The 26957-nt window shown below is 49.4% G+C and overlaps 1 protein-coding gene across 1 annotated transcript in view; it reads right to left on the reverse strand.

Moving 5' to 3' along the window:
- The window catches only part of LOC117442195 (titin-like), a 193814-nt gene that overhangs the window by 143835 nt on the left and 23022 nt on the right, over positions 1–26957 (reverse strand). Inside the window, 25 exon segments of the mRNA XM_071202368.1 lie at positions 10–270; positions 1868–2128; positions 2500–2760; positions 3150–3413; positions 3623–3883; positions 5221–5481; positions 6346–6609; positions 6705–6977; positions 7300–7566; positions 7657–7938; positions 8048–9741; positions 9883–10051; positions 11941–12105; positions 12288–12520; positions 13164–13402; positions 17906–18133; positions 19175–19299; positions 19410–19552; positions 19861–20064; positions 20505–20559; positions 20832–21090; positions 22455–22517; positions 23937–24176; positions 24761–24862; positions 25215–25388. Of these exon segments, the coding sequence (XP_071058469.1) occupies positions 10–270; positions 1868–2128; positions 2500–2760; positions 3150–3413; positions 3623–3883; positions 5221–5481; positions 6346–6609; positions 6705–6977; positions 7300–7566; positions 7657–7938; positions 8048–9741; positions 9883–10051; positions 11941–12105; positions 12288–12520; positions 13164–13402; positions 17906–18133; positions 19175–19299; positions 19410–19552; positions 19861–20064; positions 20505–20559; positions 20832–21090; positions 22455–22517; positions 23937–24176; positions 24761–24862; positions 25215–25388 (6748 nt within the window).

The following is a 26957-nucleotide window of genomic DNA, read 5'->3' on the forward strand; positions in this document are numbered from 1 at the left end:
AGATGTTACCCTCCACGTGGAGCTTGGCGGTGGAGATGGCCGACCCGGCGCTGAAGCTGTAGGTGGCGCTGTCTCCTCCGTGAACGTTCCTGATGCTCAGCGTGTGCGTCAGCTGCTTGCAGCGCGCCTGGCAGCGGTCCGTGGAGCGGATCTCCACGCCGTTCTTCAGCCACTTGTACGTCACGTTCTCGTTGTTCACCGTCACCTCGAAGGTCACCGTGTCTTTCTCCTGAGCGTTCAGGTCGTGCAGCATCGTGGAGATCAGGATGGCTGCAGGACGACACGGACAGTTATGAAGCAGAAGGCATGATGATTGAAATACTTCCCAAATGGAGAATATTCCTAATTCCTGCATCTCTGCATCTCTGCATCTCTGCTCCTGCATCTCTGTTTCTCTGCTCCTGCATCTCTGTTTCTCTGCTCCTGCATCTCTGTTTCTCTGCTCCTGCATATCTGCATCTCTGTTTCTCTGCTCCTGCATATCTGCATCTCTGCATCTCTGCTCCTGCATATCTGCACCTCTGCTCCTGCATCTCTGCATCTCTGCTCCTGCATCTCTGTTTCTCTGCTCCTGCATCTCTGTTTCTCTGCTCCTGCATCTCTGTTTCTCTGCTCCTGCATATCTGCATCTCTGCTCCTACATCTCTGTTTCTCTGCTCCTGCATATCTGCACCTCTGCTCCTGCATCTCTGCATCTCTGCTCCTGCATCTCTGCATCTCTGCTCCTGCATATCTGCTCCTGCATCTCTGTTTCTCTGCTCCTGCATCTCTGTTTCTCTGCTCCTGCATATCTGCATCTCTGCTCCTGCATCTCTGCATCTCTGCTCCTGCATCTCTGTTTCTCTGCTCCTGCATCTCTGTTTCTCTGCTCCTGCATATCTGCATCTCTGCTCCTGCATCTCTGTTTCTCTGCTCCTGCATATCTGCATCTCTGCTCCTGCATCTCTGTTTCTCTGCTCCTGCATATCTGCACCTCTGCTCCTGCATCTCTGCACCTCTGCTCCTGCATCTCTGCATCTCTGCTCCTGCATCTCTGCATCTCTGCTCCTGCATCTCTGTTTCTCTGCTCCTGCATATCTGCACCTCTGCTCCTGCATCTCTGCATCTCTGCTCCTGCATCTCTGCATCTCTGCTCCTGCATCTCTGTTTCTCTGCTCCTGCATCTCTGTTTCTCTGCTCCTGCATCTCTGCATCTCTGCTCCTGCATCTCTGCTCCTGCATCTCTGTTTCTCTGCTCCTGCATCTCTGTTTCTCTGCTCCTGCATCTCTGCTCCTGCATCTCTGTTTCTCTGCTCCTACATCTCTGTTTCTCTGCTCCTGCATCTCTGTTTCTCTGCTCCTGCATCTCTGTTTCTCTGCTCCTGCATCTCTGTTTCTCTGCTCCTGCATATCTGTTTCTCTGCTCCTGCATCTCTGCATCTCTGCTCCTGCATCTCTGCTCCTGCATCTCTGCTCCTGCATCTCTGCTCCTGCACTATTTGACCTCCTTATTTGGTGTTGTGGGCCTATGGCTGCGGCTCTAGCCTTCAACAGGAGCAGATGGTTGTGCTTCATGTTAATGAGTGCGGAGTTCCCCAGAGAGGCGTCCTGGGGTCTCTTGTATTCCTGACGTGTTTGAATGATTCGTAAAAAGGAGATATGTTTCTCTTACTCTTAAAGATAAAAGTGTTAACATCAGAGCAACATGTTTTGGTTCTCCAATTGGCCAAATAAGTCGATTTCTATTTTGGGTAAAGACATTTTTCAAGAGATCACTGACAATTACAGACAATGTGCATGACACCCATTTCCTGTGATGAATGGACGGTAGGATTAGGAAGGTGGCCTTTGCACGGAGTTCAGGTAACATAGCTAGCTAACAGCTTACGGCTGACGGTGAGCTTGGCGGACACTCGGTCGTTCCCACACACGAACGTGTACTCGGCGGCGTCTTCGCGGCTCGTGTTGGTGATCTTCAGCTGGTGGAGTTTCCCCTGGACCACGATCCTGAACTTGTCGCTCATCTCGATGTCCACGCCGCCCTTCAGCCAGGTGGACGGCACGTTGAAGTGAGAGACCTCACACTCGAAGGACGCCGTGTGCGTCTCCGGCACCGAGGCGCTCTTCAGAGGCTTGGTGACACGCAGGGCTGCAAGGGGGAAACACGGGTCAGCATTTAGATCAGGGGGGGGAAACATAGACCACGACTGGGCCGCCAGAGGGTCCGGTCCTCAGGACGACTTTGCAAAGTGTTTAAATGACAGAGAAGACATGATAAACTGAGGCAGGATATGGTTGGGGTTGGGGTTGCATTTATGTTTCTTGAGAAATGTCATGTTGTTTGTAATGTTTTATAAAAGGAAGTTCATGAATGTTAAAATTGTCAGAATGTAATTTCTTCCACTAAGGGGTTATTTACAGGCCCGGCCCACTTGAGATCAAATTGGGCTGTATGTGGACCCTGAGCTAAAATGAGTGCTATGGTGCTAGGCTAACGTGCTAGGCTAACGTGCTACTCACACTCGACCATGAGGCGTGCGCTGCAGTGCAGGTGCCCCACCACGGCGCTGTACTCCCCCTGCTTTCTGTTGTCTACGTCCTGCACCATCAGCTTGTGCGTCTTCTTCTCCGACAGCATCCTGTAGCTGTCGCTGGTCTTCAGCTCCACGCCGTTGAACATCCACTTCACGGGGATGTCGTCCTCGGAGAGACTGAGCTCGAACACGGCGGTCGCGCCCAGCAGCGAGGTCACGTCCTTTGGCTTCTTCAGGATCTTAATGCCTGTGGGGAACAGAGTTCTTCATGTAACTCGGGCGGAACTGGGTTTATGCCCATTGCTCTATTTTACAATATAAAATAATAAATGACCTAAAAAGATAAAGTGAAACAGAATCAAAATGATCTATAAATATAAAATACACATTTTTAATGAAAATAGCAATTGAATTCAAATCTGCAAAGAAAAGATTAAATTAAATAAACAAAATAGATTTTTTTTTTATGGAAACCAGTTATTAAAATCTGCTAAATGAATTAATAATAAACGTTAAAAAAAGAATCTTTGTAAAAACGGAAGTTTAAGTAAATGTCCACATAAATCTAATACTTTATTAATTACATAAACACATTCTTATCAAACATAAAAAGATGCAGATGAATCGTCGTCGTACCCTCCACGTTGAGCCGGGCGTTGGCCGACAGCTTCCCGAGTTTGAAGGAGTACACGGACTCGTCGTTGGCGCTGCAGTTCCTGATCGTCAGCGTATGCACCGTGCCCTTGGTGCTGATCTTGTACTTGTCGCTGGGCAGGATCTCCACGCCGTTCTTGATCCACGCCGCGCCCCTCACGTCCTCATGGGTGAGCTCCAGGCTGAACGAGGCGTCCTGCGTCTGCACCACGTTCAGGTTCTTCAGCGTCTTTTTGATCTTCACGGCTGCAGCAAACACACCAAGACACTCGTTAGGTTAACACTCGTTAGAAGGGAACATTAGTTATCACAAATGATTTGTTATCCGTTATTATTCGTCAGCAGGAAACACGCGCTTATTACTCATTAGCAGGAGGAGCATCATCTGCTAAAGTTTCACGACTAAAACGAGTGTTAAAAATATGAATCCAGAGCGAATAGGCGGAGAGACGTACCCTCAACCCGCAGGGTGGCGGTGGTTTTGGACGTGGCCACCTGATAGGTGTACTCGCCCACGTCGGTTGACTTGGTGATGGCGATGACGAGGCGTCTGACGGCACCCTTCGCCTCGCTAGTCGTGTTCTCATTGAAGTCCACGTTGTTCCCGTCCTTCAGCCACTTCCCCTCCGCCGTGGGGTTCGCCACCTCGCACTCCAGCACCGCCGTCTGCGAGTCGGCCACCACCAGGTCCCTCAGGGGCTTCTTGATGGCTCCCCCTGGAGGCAGGGAGGAGGAGAGGCAGGAACAAACAGATTATTATACTGTAAGCAATACATTTCATTTACAGAGTACACTTTAAAAACGTCCTCTCAAGGTGCTTCACACTATGAGATGACGCTACGCTTCGCTATGAGGAGAAAATACAATCAAATAAAATGTTACCTAAGGAGCATATTGGATCAAATATGGGAATATAAAAAAGGTTAAGAGCATAAAGGTTAGAATAAAAGCCGTACAATGGCTTTCGAGGCGTCTTCTCCGGAAGCTGATTAAGTAATTATGATGTTATCATAACGATATTCCAGTGGTTGCTGTCCAAGTGTTTCTCCAATAAAGGCAGAGTTGTGTGACGTCAGAGTCGACATGAGCTGAACCTCAAAGGGCTCCTGGGGGGGTCGTCCTCAGCACTGAATGCATGTGAGTCGCTTTGGATAAGAGCTATTCGTTTACGTTCAGCATCAAATACATCACCACTGCGCTCAAAAAACAATGATATATTCATTAAAGAAAGTTGGTTTAATAAACAAAGTAGGGATGGACTTTGTGCTTCAGCGATTTATCATCAAAGGTAGCCTAAGTCATTTTCAATGTGGGCCGCCGTGCCGACTTAATTCATTTGTAATTGTCACTTGGCTGTGGGTGCCCTGTCATGAGAGGTGTTTATACTAGGGCCGGGACTTTAACGCGTTAATTAAGATTAATTAATTACACAAAAATTAACGCGTTAAAAAAATTAACGCATTTTAATCGCACTTTAATCGCACTTATTTTTGCACAGCGGAACGTTTCTCACTGGATGAGTTTCAGGCGGACCGATTATACTGGAGCACCAACTAACGTTCATGACTTCAGCATGGGACTTCAAACAACAACAAACCACGGTGAACAATAGTCAAACATGAACGAACAAGCTGATGAGACCGCTTTGGTCGGCCCCGTGGATGGGACATCTTGTTTTAAAAAACGGACGGATGGAAGCGTCGATAAGAGCACGGCTGTGTGCAAATTATGCAAAAAAGTGCAAGGAACCACACCCTGACCCAACCCACACTCAACCAGAGGACTGGTTTCAGGGCCAGGATCAGTACGTCCCTGCTCACTGGGTCGCACTCGACTGTCGACCACTTGGAGTCACATCCATGTGCAAACTGCTTCTCACTGTTCTCAGGTCAAATATGTATATTTGATTAAAAATGCCATTAATTAATTACAAAGCCTCTAATTAATTAGATTAATTTTTTTAATCGAGTCCCGGCTCTAAAACAAAGACACAGATTCAAAAATCAGGACTCAACAGAAGTTTGAAGAAAACAGTTTAGAACGAGTTAGTTACCGGAGACGGTGAGCATGGCGGTGCACATCTTCTCCCCGGCGGCGAACATGTACTCGCCCTCCTCGTCCTTCATGGAGTTCATGACGGTCAGCGTGTGACGCTTGTTCTTGGACTCCATCTTGTGTTTCGGCCCGGCCTTCAGAGGCTGCCTCTTGAAGGTCCAGAAGGCGTCGATGCCGGCGTGAGAAACTTCTGCGTCGAACACCACGTTCTCCGACTCGGAGCACCGCTGGTCTTTGATCGGCTTCAGGATCTGCACGGCTGGGGGGGCACAGTGGGTCTTTAATATATATCTCATATAGTAATAATAATACATTGGATTTTTATAGCGCTTTTACTAATGCTCAAATATGCTTATACGTATATATAGTATTTAGTCAGCTGCAGGAACTGCTTATACTATTTGTATTATTATATCAAACATTTCTACCCCGATGTTACTATTTTAACACTTATTTAAGGATTGATTCGAGACATTGTAATTCAAAGTATTTTTTTACATATCCCTAACTTCCAAAGTGTTGGCAAACGTGAGCATTAGATGCTAAAACAGTTAGCAATAGCTGCTAAAACAGTTAGCAATAGCTGCTAAAACAGTTAGCAATAGCTGCTAAAACAGTTAGCATTAGCTGCTAAAACAGTTAGCAATAGCTGCTAAAACAGTGAGCAATAGCTGCTAAAACAGTTAGCATTAGCTGCTAAAACAGTGAGCAATAGCTGCTAAAACAGTTAGCAATAGCTGCTAAAACAGTTAGCAATAGCTGCTAAAACAGTGAGCAATAGCTGCTAAAACAGTTAGCAATAGCTGCTAAAACAGTTAGCATTAGCTGCTAAAACAGTGAGCAATAGCTGCTAAAACAGTTAGCAATAGCTGCTAAAACAGTGAGTATTAGCTGCTAAAACAGTGAGTATTAGCTGCTAAAACAGTGAGTATTAGCTGCTAAAACAGTGAGTATTAGCTGCTAAACATTAGCTGCTAACTTTTGGTGAATTTAGAAGAAATGTACACAAACACACAAAGTTAGTCTAATGAACTCCTGGATGTGGATTCTGGAGGTTCTCTTTGATATCTTCAATCTCTTTTAATAATGACTCTCCCTGACATGAAGACATCAGTAAACTCACTCTGGACGGTGAACTGGCAGCTGGTCTCGGCCCGGCCCACCAGCAGCTTGTACTGGCCCTGGTCCGAGGCGAAGGTCCGGTTGAAGACGAGCCTCTGCTTGGATCCCTTCGCCACCATCTGTACCCGATCGCTGGCCGTCAGCAGCTTCCCGTTCAGGAACCACTTCACAGAGAGAACGTCCTGCGCTGAGATCTTCGTCTCCAGCACCGCCTTCGTGCCTTCAACTGCACTCGTGTCCTTCAGAGGGATCAGCACGCCGATCGCTGAAGTACACAGGACATACTTCAGTATTAATATCACTGTACAGGAAATACATCACTATACAGGAAATAAGATACTTGTTTTGTTGGCGTCTTACTCTGGATGACGACCTTGGCGCTGGTGGAGATGGCGTGATCAGGGACCACGAAGGAATACATCCCGTGATCAACCTTGCTGGTGTCTTCGATCAGCAGCTTGTGGATCTGTTTGTCGACGACCACATGGACGCGGTCGGACGCCGTGACCGACCTCCCGTCCTTCATCCAGCTGCCCTCCACATTCTCCTGAGAGAAACGGACCTCCAGCTGAGCGATGTCGCCTTCACACACCGTCAGGTCGCTGAGCGGCTTCATCAAGGTGATCGGGCGAACTGCGGGGGAGAAACAGACATTATAAATAAATACAGACTTTACACAGAGGTCAGCACACTAAACAAGACGTAGGGGTTATTATAGGAAACTGAGAAATACTCAAATCCTTAAGGCTTTCAAAAATATTGTAAGGAAATACAGCAGAATATATGAAAACTTTTGTAAATAACTTTTGCAAAATAACAAAAAGTCCTATATGGTCGGATCCAGGGACACTGACGGAGCTCGGACCCTAGTAAAGAAGAGTTTCCTTAGACAGCCCTGGACCACTGTCAGGCCAGCCTAGAAGAAAAGAAACTCAGCCAGACTTCCACAACTCACGTTTCATCTTCAGGGAGGCGCTGGTCTTGAACTCTCCGGTTTTGAAGGAGTATTTGCCTTGGTCCTCCTTCTTCACGTCTTTAACGGAGAGGCTGTGTCTGCCTCTGCGGGAGGAAATGACGTATTTGCTGCTGGCGGAGATCTCCTTCTGTCCGAAGAACCAGCTGCCGTCAGCGTCCTCACGGGAAACCACGCACTCAAACTCTGCCGAGTACGTCTCTGGGACCTCGGTGCTCTCCAGCTGCTTCAGCATCTCCAGTGGAGCGCCTGTTTACATACGAGGGGACACTTCCTGTTAAATACACACAGAGAAACCTCTCTTTCGAGCAGTGACTGCTTCTCTTTCAGCTGACCCACCTTCTACGGTGAGCTTTGCGGTGGTCTTCACGTCTTCGTCGTCAATCATCATGCAGGAGAACTCGGCGTTGTCCTTAATGCTGATCACCAGCACGGACAGGAAGTGGACCTTTCTGTCGGCGTGCATCCTGTACTTGTCTCCGGTGAAGATCTGCTGGTTGTTCCTCAGCCATTTGACCTTGACGAAGGGCTCGTTGGTCTCGCACTCGAAGGTGGCCATGGTGTCCTTCTCTTTGGCCTGGACCTCCTCCAGCGGCTGGGTGAACGTGATCACCTGCTTGGCTGCAGAATGACAAACATGCACAAAGTTGAATTAAATGCACATGAGAAACACGAACTGATCACGAGTTTGGCCAGATGCTCCTGGCCTACAGATAAACGGTGGCGTTACCTTGCACCAGCAGGAAGGCGTGGCTGGACGTCTCTCCGGCGCGGCTGCTGGCCTTCACCATGATGCTGGCTGAATCCTCGGGCCGGACGTCTCTGATGACCAGCTCGCAGACCTGGTCCTCGGGCCAGTACCAGTTCACCCGCTCCGTCTTCTCCAGCTGAACGCCGTTCTTGAACCACTGGCACTCAGGCTCTGGTCTGCCCACCACCCGGACCCTGAACTTCACTTCGTCTCCCAGAGAAACGGTCTGGCTGGTGATGCGCTCCAGGATCTTGGGGGCCTCCATGCTGGCGGACAGCTTCACGCGCTCTGGTTTCAGAGGCTTTGCGGTCACTATGCGCTCCTCCTCCGCTTTCTTCCTCGCCGCCTCCTCCTGCGCCTTGGCGCGATGCAACAGATCCTCCTTTGTCTTCTTCAGCAGATCTTCGTAGGACTCGTCCTTCTTGCGGGACTTGAGCTCCACGGCGGTGATGGACTCGTAGTAGCCTTCCTCCGTACGGCGCTTGAACTTCCCGCGCAGCTCATCGGACTCCTCCGTGGATTTAGCGTGCACGTTCCTCTGGGCCTTCTTCAGCTTCACCACCTCCTTCAGCGCGGAGTCCTCGGAGGCTTTCTCAGCCTTAACCACCTCGAATGTAGTTTTTCCAAGTTCGGCAGGGGCAGCGGCGGGTTTCCCCTCGGTGCGACGCAGTTGAGTCCTGTTGTCCTCTTTCTCCACGATCTCCAGCTTCACCGTATGCCCGACCACGCCCATGTTGTTCTCCGCCGTCACCTTCACCTCTCCTGAGTCATAGGACTTGATTTCTGTGATCTCCAGGAAGTAAATCCCGTCGTACCGGAGTCTGTATCTTTTGCTTTTGCGGATGAGTTGCCCGTTGAGGTACCAGTTGACCTTGGGGGTCGGGTAGCCGGTGACTCTGCAGCGGAAGCGAGCCGTGTCGCCCTCCTTTAGGCTGGCGGGTTCAGGAAGAAGCACGATCTCAGGTTTGCTCTTCTCAAACTCGTCATCAGTGGTGACGCCTGTAGGTCCGCCCTCGTGAGCCATGCGCTCCATCTCGTCCATCCGATGAGCGCCCTTCCTGCCTTCGGGGAGCTGAGTCTCCTCAACCAGGCCTTTCTCGTCCTTCACCACCAGCGTGGCGGACGTCTGGTCCGCCCCGTACTTGTTTGTGGCTCTGCAGGTGACGACGCCGCTGTCTCTGGCGTACGCCTCTTCGTAGTCCAGACTGCAGTATCCGAACTCGTTGACCATGCGCAGCCTGTTGGCCGCCTCCAGGGGTTTCCCGTCATGCAGCCACTCCACCACCATGGTGGGGTCTCCGATGGGCGTCAGCCGGCACTCGAAGTGAGCCGGGCTCGAGCGCTTCATCCGGATGGAGGTCAGCTTCTTCTTGAACTGAGGCTTCTGCTGCTTCTCTTTGTCGTACAGGTCGCCCTCCTCCCACTGGTCCTGGCCGTAGCGCTGGTGCAGGGGCTCCAGCTCGGGCGCTGCGATGTCCTTAGCTTTGTAGGTTCCTTTGGGGATAACAAGCTTCCTCTCTGGTTCGGGCTCCACTTGGTCCACCTCCACGTTGACCCTGCAGCGCGTGGTGTCTCTGCCGGCCTTGTTGATGGCTGTGGCCGTGTACCAGGCGCTGTCCGCGCCGGCGGCCGACGGGATCTGGAACTTGGCCTCTCCTTTGGTTCCCTCCACCCTGCAAGGCGGATCAGTCGTGTGAGAAAAACAGTTCTTCTTTGTGCATACAAATAACAGGATGTATCTATTATAGAAAAAGCTTCTGATTGTTTTCCAGCTCATGCAATCATATGAAGTGTACGACGTCTCTGAGAGCTACCTGATGTTGGGGTGCTTGTGCGGGGAGATGATGTCGCTGTTCTTCAGCCAGACGATGTCGGGCAGCGGGTTTCCGATGGCTCTGACAGCCAGCTCCACCAGCGTGCCCTGCTTCACACTCAGGTTCTTCAGCTTCTCTGTGAACTGGGGTCGCAGCACCGTCTCTTTGGCTGGAAGACAAACGTAAACCCTCAGGCCCGGCTCCAGGATGCAATGACTGACCTTCTCACTGCTCTACAGTCTCCTGGCTTCTTTATTGTTACTCCAGATGCCCCCCCCCTCGCTCTGGTCCTCTGATCTTTAATAACAGAACACTATCAGATGCACTCTGCTCCACAGACTGACATCGATCTGAATGTATGCACTGAGTTCCTCTTTGTAGAAATGGACAGGCTCTGTAACTATACATAACCGTTTCTCCTCTATCCCTGAACTCGTCTCCCTATCAGATTTACCATCTACTCTACATCAGGATTAAAGAACACTGCATCTGGTTGGCTTCGTATCTCCAGGGTTGGATGTTCAAACCAAGCACCTGGCATCCCAGAACAACGTGAACAATATATAGACGAACTGTAACATAAGATAAGACACGACACCAAATGGACGCACACAGATTACACATGAAGTCTGGTGTCTCCATTTGGCCGTGGAGAGGAACTCCACCATAACTGCCATCAATCAATCAATCTGTCCTCAGACCCTCTGTCCTCAGACCCTCTGTCCTCAGACCCTCTGTCCTTAGACCCTCTGTCCTCAGACCCTCTGTCCTCAGACCCTCTGTCCTCAGACCCTCTGTCCTCAGACCCTCTGTTCTCAGACCCTCTGTCCTCAGACCCTCTGTCCTTAGACCCTCTGTCCTTAGACCCTCTGTCCTCAGACCCTCTGTCCTCAGACCCTCTGTTCTCAGACCCTCTGTCCTCAGACCCTCTGTCCTCAGACCCTCTGTCCTTAGACCCTCTGTCCTCAGACCCTCTGTCCTCAGACCCTCTGTCCTCAGACCCTCTGTCCTTAGACCCTCTGTCCTCAGACCCTCTGTCCTCAGACCCTCTGTTCTTAGACCCTCTGTCCTCAGACCATCTGTCCTTAGACCCTCTGTCCTTAGACCCTCTGTCCTTAGACCCTCTGTCCTCAGACCCTGTAATAAGAAGATGAATCCACGAGGATGTCAATCTTGTGGGAGCCACCATGAGAAAAATCAGATCAATGTTCCACAATCCGCCACTAGATGTCGCTCATTGTACCAATGGTTTATATAATACGTACCTATTATTATTATTATTATTATTATTATTATTATTATAGTAAAAGGGATCGCTTTGGAATGAATTTCCCCTGGGGACAATACATCTAAACTAATCTAATAATCAATCCCACACGTGGCCATTGAGAACAGCAATTTGTAACTTGCCTCGTTTAAAGCACTTTGTTGTTATACTATGGATTTAGTAGTGGACACAACTAGCCGAGTTTCTAGTAGAAAGAAGAAGAAGAAGAAGAAGAAGAAGAAGAAGAAGAAGAAGAAGAAGAAGAAGAAGAAGGTAGAACAAGAAGTAGTAGAAGAAGAAATACGCTAACGCTACAAAAAGGCACAACACTGTTACTCTGTGTTACTGACATGTATTTCACCTTGCTCTGTGTTTTTTAACGCACATTCAAAAACGGGAGCATTTTCTTTCAACCGGGTACCGGCCACCGGAAACGGGGACTTTGCCCGGAAACGGGGACTTTGCCCGGAAACGGGGACTTTGCCCGGAAACGGGGAGGTTCTGGTCCCCCATCCGACCGTGTTCACAGCTAGCACCCATGCTAACATTAAGACTACAGCTCACTGGGGCTGAGGCTGCTTACACGTTGCCTGACCCACACATCTGATCCAAACATCGTGACGTGTTTTCGGGAAGATAATTATTGAAAGTTATTTAATAATTGTGACATTTATTGTACTTTTTGAAGATGAATGATTCTCAAAGTGAGGGGGCGAAGAATACAACTGAGGCCCCTGTTGCCCCCTCGCGGCGCCGGGCCGCCTCAGTGACAGTCAGTTCTGCAGTCTTACCGTCCACGGTGAGCGTGACGGAGATGTTGGAGCGTCCGGCCCGGTTCTGTGCCACCACGGTCCACTCTCCAGAGTCGTGAGGCATGGCCGGGACGATGATCAGGGACTGGGTCCCGTCCTCTTTAACCACGATCTTGTGGGTGTAGTCGCTAACCACTTGTTGTCCTGGAGGTCACGAGACACACACGTTATTGTCAGACCAACTCATCGTAAAGCCTGTGACTCTAAACCAGTCGCCCATTGGGCGCTTGGTTTCAGTCCAGACATGTGCAGACCACCTGGGTTTCGTAACAACAGGAACTCCCAACATTAGAAGACCCTGAGGACTGATCTGTACTGAGACTCACCGTTGTGGAACCAGTACGTTTCGGGCATCGGTCTGCCGACCACCTTCAGGTCGAAGCGTGCCGTCTGGCCCTCAGAGCATTTACATGAGGCGGGCTTCAGGACGAACACGGGTCTGTAGAGTCTCTCCAGCTGAGCCTCGTCCGTCTCGTCCAGCCGGCGGGCCGGAGAGCGTCCGGGCGAACGGCTGGAGGAACGTCCAGGAGACCGACTCATGGAGCGAGGAGATGAGGATCTGAGGGGGAGAGGAGGCCATGAAGTCTACAGGTGTACAGGTGTATGGGTCTATGCTGCAGAAGAAAACCACTAAGATCCTCCGACACATGTTACGGTTTGAAATGGCTGAACTACACAGAAAGCGTCCGACCGTATATTACAACATACATGATTCACAGTTTTTAACCCGGACCTTCATTGATAGCCAAACCATAGTGTGTTGTGGGGTCGGTGTCGTTGGACTACATTCCCCCTCAAACATGTTAGCAGTCTTAAGTTAGCTGATGCTAGCAGTCTTAAGTTAGCTGATGTTAGCAGTCTTAAGTTAGCTGATGCTAGCAGTCTTAAGTTAGCTGATGTTAGCAGTCTTAAGTTAGCTGATGCTAGCAGTCTTAAGTTAGCTGATGCTAGCAGTCTTAAGTTAGCTGATGTTAGCAGTCTTAAGTTAGCTGATGTTAGCAGTCTTAAGTTAGCTGATGCTAGCAGTCTTAAGTTAGCTGATGTTAGCAGTCTTAAGTTAGCTGATGCTAGCAGTCTTAAGTTAGCTGATGTTAGCAGTCTTAAGTTAGCTGATGCTAGCAGTCTTAAGTTAGCTGATGCTAGCTAAAGGCTAGAGCGACGTCAGGATTCCAGTTTCTCTGTTTCTCGAGAAGAGCCTTCACCTGATTCTTTGCATGGCAGGCTGCGGGGTGTATCTTTGAGGAGCTCCAGCTCCGGACTCCACGTAGAGCTTCCCGGAGCTGACCGAGTTCCCCTTCATGTTGCTGGCGAAGGCGGTGTAGACGCCCTCGTCCTCCGGCTGCACCACAGGGAGGCGCAGGCTGGCTCGTCCGTCCTGGAGAACCTCCGTCTGGTATCGGTCACCTGATCTGATGCGCTGGCCGTCTTTGAACCAGGCGATCTGTGGAAGGCAAACAGTCATACAGAGCATACAAGGCATCATCACTCTGGTCCAATGGGATTCCTCCGTGTGTCAAACAGATGTTTATGATGCTTTCACGTTTAGTTCAGCAGGATAATATCCACAAATTAACACCATTTATGATTTCTGTCAAATGTGGAGAAAAAAGATAAATTCTGAAATGTTGAGAAAAGTCATAATTTAGAGATAAAAGGAATAGTTTCACACACACATGTATACACATGTATGTGTATATATGGGTATACATATGTGAGTTTCAGGCAGAGGTGGGAGTAAGTCCTACATGAGCAAGTCCCAAGTCACTGTGGTGAGAGTCCAGCAAGTCGAGTCAGACACATTTCCATCAGTTCAAAGACAGTGGTTATGAAATGGCTTCAAAGCACACTATGCCCTTCATTACATTACATATTCAACATAAAGGGCAGTACCTTGGGGAGGGGCATCCCGTCTTTGTTCATATTCAACATAAAGGGCAGTACCTTGGGGAGGGGCATCCCGTCTTTGTTCATATTCAACATAAAGGGCAGTACCTTGGGGAGGGGCATCCCGTCTTTGTTCATATTCAACATAACGGGCAGTACCTTGGGGAGGGGCATCCCGTCTTTGTTCATATTCAACATAAAGGGCAGTACCTTGGGGAGGGGCATCCCGTCTTTGTTCATATTCAACATAACGGGCAGTACCTTGGGGAGGGGCATCCCGTCTTTGTTCATATTCAACATAAAGGGCAGTACCTTGGGGAGGGGCATCCCGTCTTTGTTCATGTTCAACATAAAGGGCAGTACCTTGGGGAGGGGCATCCCGTCTTTGTTCATATTCAACATAAAGGGCAGTACCTTGGGGAGGGGCATCCCGTCTTTGTTCCTGTTCAACATAAAGGGCAGTACCTTGGGGAGGGGCATCCCGTCTTTGGTCATATTCAACATAAAGGGCAGTACCTTGGGGAGGGGCATCCCGTCTTTGTTCATATTCAACATAAAGGGCAGTACCTTGGGGAGGGGCATCCCGTCTTTGTTCATGTTCAACATAACGGGCAGTACCTTGGGGAGGGGCATCCCGTCTTTGTTCATGTTCAACATAAAGGGCAGTACCTTGGGGAGGGGCATCCCGTCTTTGTTCATATTCAACATAAAGGGCAGTACCTTGGGGAGGGGCATCCCGTCTTTGTTCATATTCAACATAAAGGGCAGTACCTTGGGGAGGGGCATCCCGTCTTTGTTCATATTCAACATAACGGGCAGTACGTTGGGGAGGGGCATCCCGTCTTTGTTCATATTCAACATAACGGGCAGTTCCTTGGGGAGGGGCATCCCGTATTTGTTCATGTTCAACATAAAGGGCAGTACCTTGGGGAGGGGCATCCCGTCTTTGTTCATGTTCAACATAAAGGGCAGTACCTTGGGGAGGGGCATCCCGTCTTTGTTCATATTCAACATAACGGGCAGTTCCTTGGGGAGGGGCATCCCGTATTTGTTCATGTTCAACATAAAGGGCAGTACCTTGGGGAGGGGCATCCCGTCTTTGTTCATATTCAACATAACGGGCAGTTCCTTGGGGAGGGGCATCCCGTATTTGTTCATGTTCAACATAAAGGGCAGTACCTTGGGGAGGGGCATCCCGTCTTTGTTCATGTTCAACATAAAGGGCAGTACCTTGGGGAGGGGCATCCCGTCTTTGTTCATATTCAACATAAAGGGCAGTACCTTGGGGAGGGACATCCCGTCTTTGTTCCTATTCAACATAAAGGGCAGTACCTTGGGGAGGGGCATCCCGTCTTTGTTCCTATTCAACATAAAGGGCAGTACCTTGGGGAGGGGCATCCCGTCTTTGTTCATATTCAACATAAAGCGCAGTACCTTGGGGAGGGGCATCCCGTCTTTGTTCATGTTCAACATAAAGGGCAGTACCTTGGGGAGGGGCATCCCGTCTTTGTTCATGTTCAACATAAAGGGCAGTACCTTGAGGAGGGGCATCCCGTCTTTGTTCATATTCAACATAAAGGGCAGTACCTTGGGGAGGGGCATCCCGTCTTTGTTCATATTCAACATAAAGGGCAGTACCTTGGGGAGGGGCATCCCGTCTTTGTTCCTATTCAACATAAAGGGCAGTACCTTGGGGAGGGGCATCCCGTCTTTGTTCCTATTCAACATAAAGGGCAGTACCTTGGGGAGGGGCATCCCGTCTTTGTTCCTATTCAACATAATTCCCCGGGCGCTGTTCAAAATGGCTGCCCACTGCTCCTAACACTAGGATGGGTCAAATGCAGAGAAACAATTTCCCCACGGGGATTAATAAAGTATATCAAAAAAAAAATCAAAATCAAAAAATAAAGGGCAGTACCTTGGGGAGGGGCATCCCGTCTTTGTTCATATTCAACATAAAGGGCAGTACCTTGGGGAGGGGCATCCCGTCTTTGTTCATATTCAACATAAAGGGCAGTACCTTGGGGAGGGGCATCCCGTCTTTGTTCATATTCAACATAACGGGCAGTACCTTGGGGAGGGGCATCCCGTCTTTGTTCATATTCAACATAACGGGCAGTACCTTGGGGAGGGGCATCCCGTCTTTGTTCATATTCAACATAAAGGGCAGTACCTTGGGGAGGGGCATCCCGTCTTTGTTCATATTCAACATAAAGGGCAGTACCTTGGGGAGGGGCATCCCGTCTTTGTTCATATTCAACATAACGGGCAGTACCTTGGGGAGGGGCATCCCGTCTTTGTTCATATTCAACATAACGGGCAGTACCTTGGGGAGGGGCATCCCGTCTTTGTTCATGTTCAACATAAAGGGCAGTACCTTGGGGAGGGGCATCCGTCTTTGTTCATATTCAACATAAAGGGCAGTACCTTGGGGAGGGGCATCCCGTCTTTGTTCATATTCAACATAACGGGCAGTACCTTGGGGAGGGGCATCCCGTCTTTGTTCATGTTCAACATAAAGGGCAGTACCTTGGGGAGGGGCATCCCGTCTTTGTTCATATTCAACATAAAGGGCAGTACCTTGGGGAGGGGCATCCCGTCTTTGTTCATATTCAACATAACGGGCAGTACCTTGGGGAGGGGCATCCCGTCTTTGTTCATGTTCAACATAAAGGGCAGTACCTTGGGGAGGGGCATCCCGTCTTTGTTCATATTCAACATAAAGGGCAGTACCTTGGGGAGGGGCATCCCGTCTTTGTTCATATTCAACATAAAGGGCAGTACCTTGGGGAGGGGCATCCCGTCTTTGTTCATATTCAACATAACGGGCAGTACGTTGGGGAGGGGCATCCCGTCTTTGTTCATATTCAACATAACGGGCAGTTCCTTGGGGAGGGGCATCCCGTCTTTGTTCATATTCAACATAACGGGCAGTACGTTGGGGAGGGGCATCCCGTCTTTGTTCCTATTCAACATAAAGGGCAGTACCTTTGGGGAGGGGCATCCCGTCTTTGTTCCTATTCAACATAAAGGGCAGTACCTTGGGGAGGGGCATCCCGTCTTTGTTCCTATTCAACATAAAGGGCAGTACCTTGGGGAGGGGCATCCCGTCTTTGTTCCTATTCAACATAAAGGGCAGTACCTTGGGGAGGGGCATCCCGTCTTTGTTCCTATTCAACATAAAGGGCAGTACCTTGGGGAGGGTCATCCCGTCTTTGTTCCTATTCAACATAAAGGGCAGTACCTTGGGGAGGGGCATCCCGTCTTTGTTCCTATTCAACATAAAGGGCAGTACCTTGGGGAGGGGCATCCCGTCTTTGTTCATATTCAACATAAAGGGCAGTACCTTGGGGAGGGGCATCCCGTCTTTGTTCATGTTCAACATAAAGGGCAGTACCTTGGGGAGGGGCATCCCGTCTTTGTTCATATTCAACATAAAGGGCAGTACCTTGGGGAGGGGCATCCCGTCTTTGTTCATATTCAACATAAAGGGCAGTACCTTGGGGAGGGGCATCCCGTCTTTGTTCATATTCAACATAACGGGCAGTACCTTGGGGAGGGGCATCCCGTCTTTGTTCATATTCAACATAACGGGCAGTACCTTGGGGAGGGGCATCCCGTCTTTGTTCATATTCAACATAAAGGGCAGTACCTTGGGGAGGGGCATCCCGTCTTTGTTCCTATTCAACATCAAGGGCAGTACCTTGGGGAGGGGCATCCCGTCTTTGTTCATATTCAACATAAAGGGCAGTACCTTGGGGAGGGGCATCCCGTCTTTGTTCATATTCAACATAAAGAGCAGTACCTTGGGGAGGGGCATCCCGTCTTTGTTCATATTCAACATAAAGGGCAGTACCTTGGGGAGGGGCATCCCGTCTTTGTTCATATTCAACATAAAGGGCAGTACCTTGGGGAGGGGCATCCCGTCTTTGTTCCTATTCAACATAAAGGGCAGTACCTTGGGGAGGGGCATCCCGTCTTTGTTCATATTCAACATAAAGGGCAGTACCTTGGGGAGGGGCATCCCGTCTTTGTTCATATTCAACATAAAGGGCAGTACCTTGGGGAGGGGCATCCCACCGCTCCTGCAGTGGAAGGTCACCCCCATGCCCTCCAAGATCCTGTAGTTTTTGACGGGGGTGTCGAAGATGGGCTGCACGGCCTCGTTGGGGTCAGAGGTCACGATCAACTCTCCGTCCTCCGTCACGATCTCTCTGTAGGTAAACTTCATGATGACGAGCTCGTACTCGTGGATGATCCTCTGCTCGATGGCCGACAGATGGAAGTCCTGCAGACCAGAGGAGGCGGGACAACGTTTATTAAGACCAGGTCAGCATGCAGAGACTTCACGATGTGTTTTTACCCCTCAACCAGGTCAGCATGCAGAGACTTCACGATGTGTCTTTACCCCTCAGCCAGGTCAGCATGCAGAGACTTCACGATGTGTCTTTACCCCTCAGCCAGGTCAGCATGCAGGGACTTCACGATGTGTCTTTACCCCTCACCTCAGCCAGGTCAGCATGCAGAGACTTCACGATGTGTCTTTACCCCTCAACCAGGTCAGCATGCAGAGACTTCACGATGTGTCTTTACCCCTCAACCAGGTCAGCATGTAGAGACTTCACGATGTGTCTTTACCCCTCAGCCAGGTCAGCATGCAGAGACTTCACGATGTGTCTTTACCCCTCAGCCAGGTCAGCATGCAGAGACTTCACGATGTGTCTTTACCCCTCAACCAGGTCAGCATGTAGAGACTTCACGATGTGTCTTTACCCCTCAGCCAGGTCAGCATGCAGGGACCTGACGATGTGTCTTTACCCCTCACCTCAGCCAGGTCAGCATGCAGAGACTTCACGATGTGTCTTTACCCCTCACCTCAGCCAGGTCAGCATGCAGAGACTTCACGATGTGTCTTTACCCCTCAACCAGGTCAGCATGCAGAGACTTCACGATGTGTCTTTACCCCTCAACCAGGTCAGCATGCAGAGACTTCACGATGTGTCTTTACCCCTCAACCAGGTCAGCATGTAGAGACTTCACGATGTGTCTTTACCCCTCAGCCAGGTCAGCATGCAGGGACCTGACGATGTGTCTTTACCCCTCACCTCAGCCAGGTCAGCATGCAGAGACTTCACGATGTGTCTTTACCCCTCACCTCAGCCAGGTCAGCATGCAGAGACTTCACGATGTGTCTTTACCCCTCAGCCAGGTCAGCATGCAGAGACTTCACGATGTGTCTTTACCTCTCACCTCAGAGTCAAAGACCAAGCCCCAGCAAGTGCACCGGACCAGTTCTCTTTATACCTCCATGCTATAAATCTGCTCCTACCTGTCCGGTTATAATGGTTGAGGTCTGCTCCATGGGGGTCGCCCCGGCGGTGGGCTCCTGCACCATGGCTGTCACTTCAGTCTTAAAGATGGCTTCCTGTTTCTTCATCAGGGCTTCGTATTCCTCTGTGGAAACAAAGCATTCAGCGTTAGACTACAGCACTTCTTCTTCTCTAACCTCCTCCTCGCGGCAGGTGTTCCTGACGGACGGGGTTCCTGACGGACGGGGTTCCTACCTTCCTCCAGCAGGTCTGCAGAGGCAGAGACTTCGCCCAACTGGTTCTTGGCGAACACCGAGTATTCTCCGGCATCATCGGCAAAGGTCATGGAGATCTCCAGCTTACATTCGCCGGTCTCCTTCTTATAGGTCACTTTATATCTGATGGAGGAAGGCGGTGAGGGGTGTGTTAAAGATAACTCAAAGAGAGCTGCTTGTTGTACTTTAGCATTGGTTTGATCAAATCTAAAACCATCACTGTGTCTTTCCTTTTTAGGGTTAAACCTTGTTCCAGTAGAAGATCGCTCTTCATGCTCTGAGTTAGAAACTCAAAATGCAGGTTTTCACATTACATTACGCAGTGCAACATGTCGTGAGATATGGTTGAGAATTCCCTGGGTTGTAAACACTGCTCTGGGTTAGTTATATGTTTGCCAGCCCCAGGACATGAGAGCGTGTCCCTGACCCACCTGTATCCAGTAGTGAGCGGGACGCCGCCCTTCTTCCAGATGACGTGAGGTTTGGGGCTGCCCCCCACCTTGCAGTCGAACACCACGCTGCCCCCCTCCTCCAGCTTCTGAATGCTGGGTTTCCGGAGGAAGACGGGGAAGGCGTCCGGGACGTCGGCTTTGCTCACCTGAGACTCCGTCTCCTCTGGAGCCTCTTCTCTCTCTCTGCACACACAAACCTCCTGTTAGCACTAGCCGTAGCACCCTTTACGCTCAGGCCAGAGATAGACAACGGTAATCAAGCTGCACCACTTCTAAATATGAAAGAGCATTACACCAATGTTCCAACTGACTGTGACTCTCAGTATTTCCCACTTGATGTCTTACTCTCCCATTTCAAATGTTTCAAAGGGCAACTTTACACCGTCTTTGTACGGTGTGCAAAGCAAACACATGTCACGTCAACCCACTAACAGTGCATCGATACCACAGCGGTGGAGAATATGCAGTTTCCCTCTACAGTCTTTTGGATCGGTGCCGTTATAAACCTTTGTCATCGGGGACATGTTAAATAAAGTTGCCTCTCATCACATGTTATGTTAAATGTCACCGACATGTTTGGTAACGCTGTGAAGGATATAAACTGGTGTTTACGGTGCACTCACGGTTTCTCTGCAGGTTCTGCAGCCACCTCCTCTCTGCTCTCGATGTCCTCGGACACTGCAGGACAACCACAGGTCAGATAGGAAGAAACACAAAGTCAAATACATTAGTATATAGAAGCACAAAGTAAAATACATTAGTATATAGAAACATAAAGTAAAATACATTAGTATATAGAAACATAAAGTAAAATACATTAGTATATAAAAACATAAAGTCAAAACAGAAGAGGAACACCAAGAGTCTTAAAGGTGTTGACATGTTGAGGACTTTGAGGGCTATTTGTATTCTTTAATCGACAGTAAATTATAATAATGTCTGTAGCTGACCCTGGACCAGCAGGTAGCAGGAGGTGTTGACGGTGCCCGCCTCGCTCGTGGCGGTGCAGGTGAAGCGCCCGCTGTCCTCGGCGAAGGCCTCACGGATCACCAGCTGAGCGACGGTGCTCTCGTAGGAGATGTGGAAGTCGATGCTGCTCTCGATCTTGTAGTCCTCTCTGAACCACATGATGCTGGGGGCGGGGTTTCCGCTAATCTGACACTCCAGCGTCACCGACTCACCCTCCGTCACGTTGGTGTTCTTCAGACCCTGCACACACAGCACTCAGAACAGTTAGTACGCGTTGGGAAAACACTGAACGTCCTCTTCCAACCTGAGAGCAGCATGCTAACAAAGGTATCAACTGTAGCTGTGAACATGAGAGCAGCATGCTAACAAAGGTACCAGCTGCAGCTGTGAACATGAGAGCAACATGCTAACAAAGGTATCAGCTGTAGCTGTGAACATGAGAGCAGCATGCTAACAAAGGTACCAGCTGCAGCTGTGAACATGAGAGTAGGATGCTAACAAAGGTATCAACTGCAGCTGTGAACATGAGAGTAACATGCTAACAAAGGTATCAACTGTAGCTGTGAACATGAGAGTAACATGCTAACAAAGGTACCAGCTGCAGCTGTGAACATGAGAGTAACATGCTAACAAAGGTACCAGCTGCAGCTGTGAACATGAGAGCAACATGCTAACAAAGGTATCAGCTGTAGCTGTGAACATGAGAGCAGCATGCTAACAAAGGTACCAGCTGCAGCTGTGAACATGAGAGTAGGATGCTAACAAAGGTATCAACTGCAGCTGTGAACATGAGAGTAACATGCTAACAAAGGTATCAACTGTAGCTGTGAACATGAGAGTAACATGCTAACAAAGGTACCAGCTGCAGCTGTGAACATGAGAGTAACATGCTAACAAAGGTACCAGCTGTAGCTGTGAACATGAGAGTAACATGCTAACAAAGGTATCAGCTGTAGCTGTGAACCTGAGAGTAACATGCTAACAAAGGTATCAGCTGCAGCTGTGAACATGAGAGCAACATGCTAACAAAGGTATCAGCTGTAGCTGTGAACATGAGAGTAACATGCTAACAAAGGTATCAACTGTAGCTGTGAACATGAGAGTAGCATGCTAACAAAGGTATCAGCTGCAGCTGTGAACATGAGAGTAGCATGCTAACAAAGGTATCAGCTGCAGCTGTGAACATGACAGGATGTGTGATGACCCAGAAGAGCATCAGGACTGCTTGAGGCAGATGATAGCTATGTGATGAACATGATGACTCAGCCTCTATGGAGAGTGACATCAAGCATGCTCATTTCTGACATGGAGCTAATCTGAAGTAAACATTGAAGACTGCTTTCTATTCCTCCATCTTGTGACTGTGTGGCTCCCTCTCTTGATATCAGCATGTGAAGGACACTGCTCAGGAACTAGTCTCTGTATGTGATGACTCCTTCTGGAGAGGACCACATGGATCCTGAGGCTGAACTAGTCTCTGTATGTGATGACTCCTTCTGGAGAGGACCACATGGATCCTGAGGCTGAAGCTAACCCGGGGACCAGGGAGATGATTCTAACAGTACGTATATACACTCAGTTAAAGAAGTTTCAGGAGGACTCACTGACACCAGGGTGGGAGGAACCACGGCCCCACCGGCTGACGGCACGGCTGCTGCCTCCGTCACCTGATGGAGAAACACCTCCGTTAGCTCATTACAATACAACTACATCCTACAGGAACACACACACACACAACACAGGACACACAACACAGGACACACAACACACTAAAGACAGAGACAGGATGAGGCTGATGGACAGGTGAGGATGGGGGGTCAATAGCGTCAATGAGCACGGTAACGTGTAGAGTAAACCTGACCTGAACGTCTACCCTAGAAGTCGGGAAGCACCTGGTGTCTCCTCCACGATATGGAAACACAGCACGTTGTGTACAGATAGGAAGTGTATGTCAGTTTAATGAAACGTTGGTATTGGTTGTATTGAAGGTAGATATGTTGGCTCAGCTCAGCGAGGGCTTGATGCTGAAAGACTTTCTAAATGTTCATCAGTTTAAATGACTACGTTAATGTCCTGCAGACGTTATCGAGCAAACGGTGTCTTTATCCTTTCTAAAACAAAATGATGCCTGCATCGTGTTCCCCGTGATATCTAAAGAACTTTAAAGTTGTCTCGTAGAGGGGTCTTCCTCAGGAGCGTCTGCCCTAAACCTCCGGACCTTAAACCTCCGGACCTTAAACCTCCGGGCCCTAAACCTCCGGGCCCTAAACCTCCGGACCCTAAACCTCCGGACCCTAAACCTCCGGACCCTAAACCTCCGGGCCCTAAACCTCCGGGCCCTAAACCTCCAGACCCTAAACCTCCGGACCCTAAACCTCCGGGCCCTAAAACTCCAGACCCTAAACCTCCGGGCCCTAAACCTCCGGACCCTAAATCTTCAGACCCTAAACCTCAGGACCCTAAACCTCCGGGCCCTAAACCTCCAGACCCTAAACCTCCGGGCCCTAAACCTCCGGACCCTAAATCTTCAGACCCTAAACCTCAGGACCCTAAACCTCCGGGCCCTAAACCTCCAGACCCTAAACCTCCGGACCCTAAACCTCCGGACACTAAACCTCCGGGCCCTAAACCTCCGGGCCCTAAACCTCCGGGCCCTAAACCTCCGGGCCCTAAACCTCCGGACCCTAAACCTCCGGGCCCTAAACCTCCGGACCCTAAATCTCCGGGCCCTAAACCTCTGGACCCTAAACCTCCGGGCCCTAAACCTCCGGACCCTAAACCTCCGGGCCCTAAACTTCCGGGCCCTAAACCTCCGGACCCTAAACCTCCGGGCCCTAAACCTCCGGGCCCTAAACATCCGGGCCCTAAACCTCCGGGCCCTAAACCTCCGGGCCCTAAACCTCCGGGCCCTAAACCTCCGGACCCTAAACCTCCGGGCCCTAAACCTCCGGGCCCTAAACCTCCGGACCCTAAACCTCCGGGCCCTAAACCTCCGGGCCCTAAACCTCCGGATCCTAAATCTCTGGACCTTCTCTGAACTGTGATCAGGTTTTCTTGTCATGGTCAGATCCAGCCGGGTCACAAACCTGGACTCCCCACTCCTCATGTCCCGCCTCCTGCCCCCCCGACAGCACGGCTTCATATGATTGGGTGAAGCCTCCGAAGGGGGAGGGGCTTCTGAAAGGGGGGGGGACAGACTCCATCTCCAGGGTCTTAGTACGGGACGGACTGGGAGACTTCACTGGTTTGATGATCTTTCTCACCCCACCAGAAGAGGAAGTGAACTCTCTGAGCAGAGCGGCGACCGCCGAGCCGGCGATGGAGACCTGAGCGGCCCAGAGGGGGGGGGGGTTGGTTTATTACATCTATAGCACTGGAGGAGGTGTACTGGTTTATTACAGCTACAGCAGGATCAGGGAAACCACTGTGCGTGTTAAACTGGGGGGGGGGGGGGGTGGGCTACGGACATTAGTTTATTAAAGCTACAGCAGGGGGGGGTTCACTTTATTAACTACAATTCACAGCAAGTCTGCATTTCAGGGAAAACCAAACGAGCGTTTCTTAAAGTGTTAAAGCTAAAACAGATCAGCTGTTCTGACAGGAGATGCTAACGGTGTGCGGCTAACTACGGTAGCTTTACTCACAGTACATCATTATCTTGTGAGTTATATTAGAACAACATCCTGTACGGCATGCTATCAGGTGCTCTATCCCTGACCCTAAGATGTTTAGCTCGTTAGCTCGTTAGCTCGTTAGCTCCAGGGGATACAGCCAGAATCAGAGACAGGCAACAGGAAGTCAGGTGATTAACAGGAAGTCAGGTGATTAACTGAGGGTGAGGTTGATTATTGAAGTCCACTTCCTCTTATTTCTACAGATTATTAGTGTTGCCCGATGACGCCGCTCTTACCTCGGAGCTAGCCTCGTGTTTCGGGACAGAAACTTTGGAAACTGTGAAATGAGGAAGAGGGGCGAGACCAGAGTCCACCTGGGGGGGGGTCTCTGTCTGAATCTGGGGTAACCAACACAGCAGCGTCACAATGTGTATATGTACGTATATATAGGTACTGCAAATAATGAGTGATTATCAAGAGACTCGTCCTTCCAGATCCCCGTGACTAAGCACTCGCCAATAGTTCAGATTATCGTGAAGACGTTTTTACTCGATTTATAATTCCCTATAGGTTTGATGGTAGTTCTGTGATACCACTCAAACCTGCTCTGGTCCATGATTACACTGTGACACAAGGGACAATAGAGCCGATTTAAAATGATGTGGAGTTGTTGTTTTCAGAGTGGTATAATATTCGGAGTGATCTGAAGGTGTTCAAATCTCTTGGTAACGTGGTCTGCTCCCGGCTGACCTGGTGGAGGTGTTTAGGTGTGGTCATGTGACCCTCTGCCAGCTGTTGACTGACAGCGAGCTGCGTGAGCCCGGCCTCCTCGTCTTCAGCCCCGCACACAACGGGCTGACGGACGCGAGCCAGATCGACGGCGGCCATCACCGTGGCAACCGCCACCGCCTTCCCCTCCCCCGCCTGCAGACACAACCAGCATTACAACGATGGGAGGGCGGCCATGACAGGAGTGGGGGGGGGGGGGGCTTATCATAGGTGCCAATTAGCTTCCAATTAGGTCCCAAATAGTTTACCTGTGTTCCCTCCACCGAAGAATATATTGTGTTCTTGGATCTGCAGCTGGTGCCAAGAAAACCTTCCAGCAAGTGTGTTAACTTCCTTCCTGTCTGTTTGTTTACTGCCGGTCTGTTTGTTTACTGCCTGTCTGTTTGTTTACTTCCTGTCTGTTTGTTTACTTCCTGTCTGTTTGTTTACTTCCTGTCTGTTTGTTTACTGCCGGTCTGTTTGTTTACTTCCTGTCTGTTTGTTTACAGCCTGTCTGTTTGTTTACTGCCGGTCTGTTAGTTTACTTCCTGTCTGTTTGTTTACTGCCGGTCTGTTAGTTTACTTCCTGTCTGTTTGTTTACTGCCTGTCTGTTTGTTTACTTCCTGTCTGTTTGTTTACAGCCTGTCTGTTTGTTTACTTCCTGTCTGTTTGTTTACTGCCTGTCTGTTTGTTTACTGCCTGTCTGTTTGTTTACTGCCTGTCTGTTTGTTTACTGCCTGTCTGTTTGTTTACTGCCTGTCTGTTTGTTTACTTCCTGTCTGTTTGTTTACTTCCTGTCTGTGTGTTTACTTCCTGTCTGTTTGTTTACTGCCTGTCTGTTTGTTTACTTCCTGTCTGTTTGTTTACAGCCTGTCTGTTTGTTTACTGCCTGTCTGTTTGTTTACTGCCTGTCTGTTTGTTTACTGCCTGTCTGTTTGTTTACTTCCTGTCTGTTTGTTTACTTCCTGTCTGTGTGTTTACTTCCTGTCTGTTTGTTTACTGTCTGTCTGTTTGTTTACTGCCTGTCTGTTTGTTTACTTCCTGTCTGTTTGTTTACTTCCTGTCTGTTTGTTTACTTCCTGTCTGTTTGTTTACTGCCTGTCTGTTTGTTTACTGCCTGTCTGTTTGTTTACTTCCTGTCTGTTTGTTTACTTCCTGTCTGTTAACTTCCTTCCTGTCTGTTTGTTTACTTCGTGTCTGTTTGTTTACTTCCTGTCTGTTTGTTTACTTCCTGTCTGTTTACCTTCGTGAGATGTTTGTGATTGAACGTTACAAATGGAGACGCAGCCAAAGTAGCGAGCTCCATGCTAAGCTAATCAGCTCGTGATCCGTCCAGAGTGCAGATCATATTCAAATCAGGTAAAAAGCATCTCGTTGCTTTCGATGAGTACAATAATCATTCCAGATGTGACTCAGCGTTAACCGTCTGATTTACTGAAGGAGGGAACAGGAATCACGAGTGTTTGACCCCCGACCTTCCTGCCTCTGTCAGACACAGGACCTCTCCACGAATCACAAAGTGAGTACATGTACACGCCCTGCAGTCACTCAGAGAGTTTAGGAGATCAAACATCATTTCCTGATTATCAAAACGATATCCTGTGTTTTGGAAACGGACAGAAGAAAACTCTGATTCAGAAAAAGGTTTGATTCCAAGCGACTTCCTTTAAATGAATGGATTGTTTAACTGTATGCAGCGAATACAACGACATCTTTCCGCGAAG

This window comes from Pseudochaenichthys georgianus, unplaced genomic scaffold, assembly GCF_902827115.2.
Source record: "Pseudochaenichthys georgianus unplaced genomic scaffold, fPseGeo1.2 scaffold_335_arrow_ctg1, whole genome shotgun sequence".
Taxonomy (NCBI): Eukaryota; Metazoa; Chordata; class Actinopteri; order Perciformes; family Channichthyidae; genus Pseudochaenichthys; species Pseudochaenichthys georgianus.